This window comes from Charadrius vociferus, unplaced genomic scaffold, assembly GCF_000708025.1.
Source record: "Charadrius vociferus isolate BGI_N301 unplaced genomic scaffold, ASM70802v2 scaffold19, whole genome shotgun sequence".
NCBI lineage: Eukaryota > Metazoa > Chordata > Aves > Charadriiformes > Charadriidae > Charadrius > Charadrius vociferus.
In genome coordinates, this window is record NW_009650173.1 from 3164230 (window position 1) to 3164893 (window position 664).

General features: G+C 64.0%; 1 protein-coding gene across 1 annotated transcript in view; it reads left to right on the forward strand.

The window, feature by feature from the left end:
• Positions 1–664, forward strand: part of WT1 (Wilms tumor 1) — a 35511-nt gene that overhangs the window by 2709 nt on the left and 32138 nt on the right. Inside the window, exon 2 of the mRNA XM_009892702.1 lies at positions 297–451. Within this exon, the coding sequence (XP_009891004.1) occupies positions 297–451 (155 nt within the window). The remainder of the gene's footprint in view (positions 1–296; positions 452–664) is intronic.

Genomic DNA, 664 nt, shown 5'->3' on the forward strand with positions numbered 1-664 from the left:
CGGGTGGCTTGCCCCCCCCCCTCTTTGTGGGGCAGCAGGCTGCAGCGGGCGGCTCTGCCGGGCGGGCTGGAGCCCCCCCCCGCCCACACTCCCCGGGTTGGAGCAGCCTCTCTCGCCTCGCAAAGGTTTGTTCAGGCCGGGGACGGCTCAAGTCCTGGAACAGAGATGGGGCCGGTGCCCCGAAACATTTTCCTCTACAAATCTTGGGGGGTGGGGGGAAAATGTACCTCGAAACCTCCTCCTGAATCCGACAACCGCTGTCCATACCTTAGTGTTTTCAAGCCCCTTGTCCCCAGGCCAGGGTACACAAACGGGCGCCTCGTAGTTTCTGTTCAGCATCTCCGTGGCCGGGACCGGCTGCGCTGTTGTAACTCGCTGCGGCCCCCGGTGTTTGCACCGCCCTTAGAAATTCCCGTGGGCTGCTGCACGGCCGGGCGATGGATCAGCCCCTGCGAGTGGCACCGGGATCATCATCTAATCCTTTGCCTTCCAGTGGCTGCAGTGTAAACATCTGCTGGTGCAAACGCGAGGAAGAAAGGAGAGGGATCGAGCGTGTGGCGAGCTCGCCCTGGCCCTTTCGGGGCTTCTTGCCCCCTCCTTCAGCTGGCCCCATGTTGTTGAGCGCCTGCCCCGCACACCTGGCCCCGGGGAAGTCTGGCCGAGG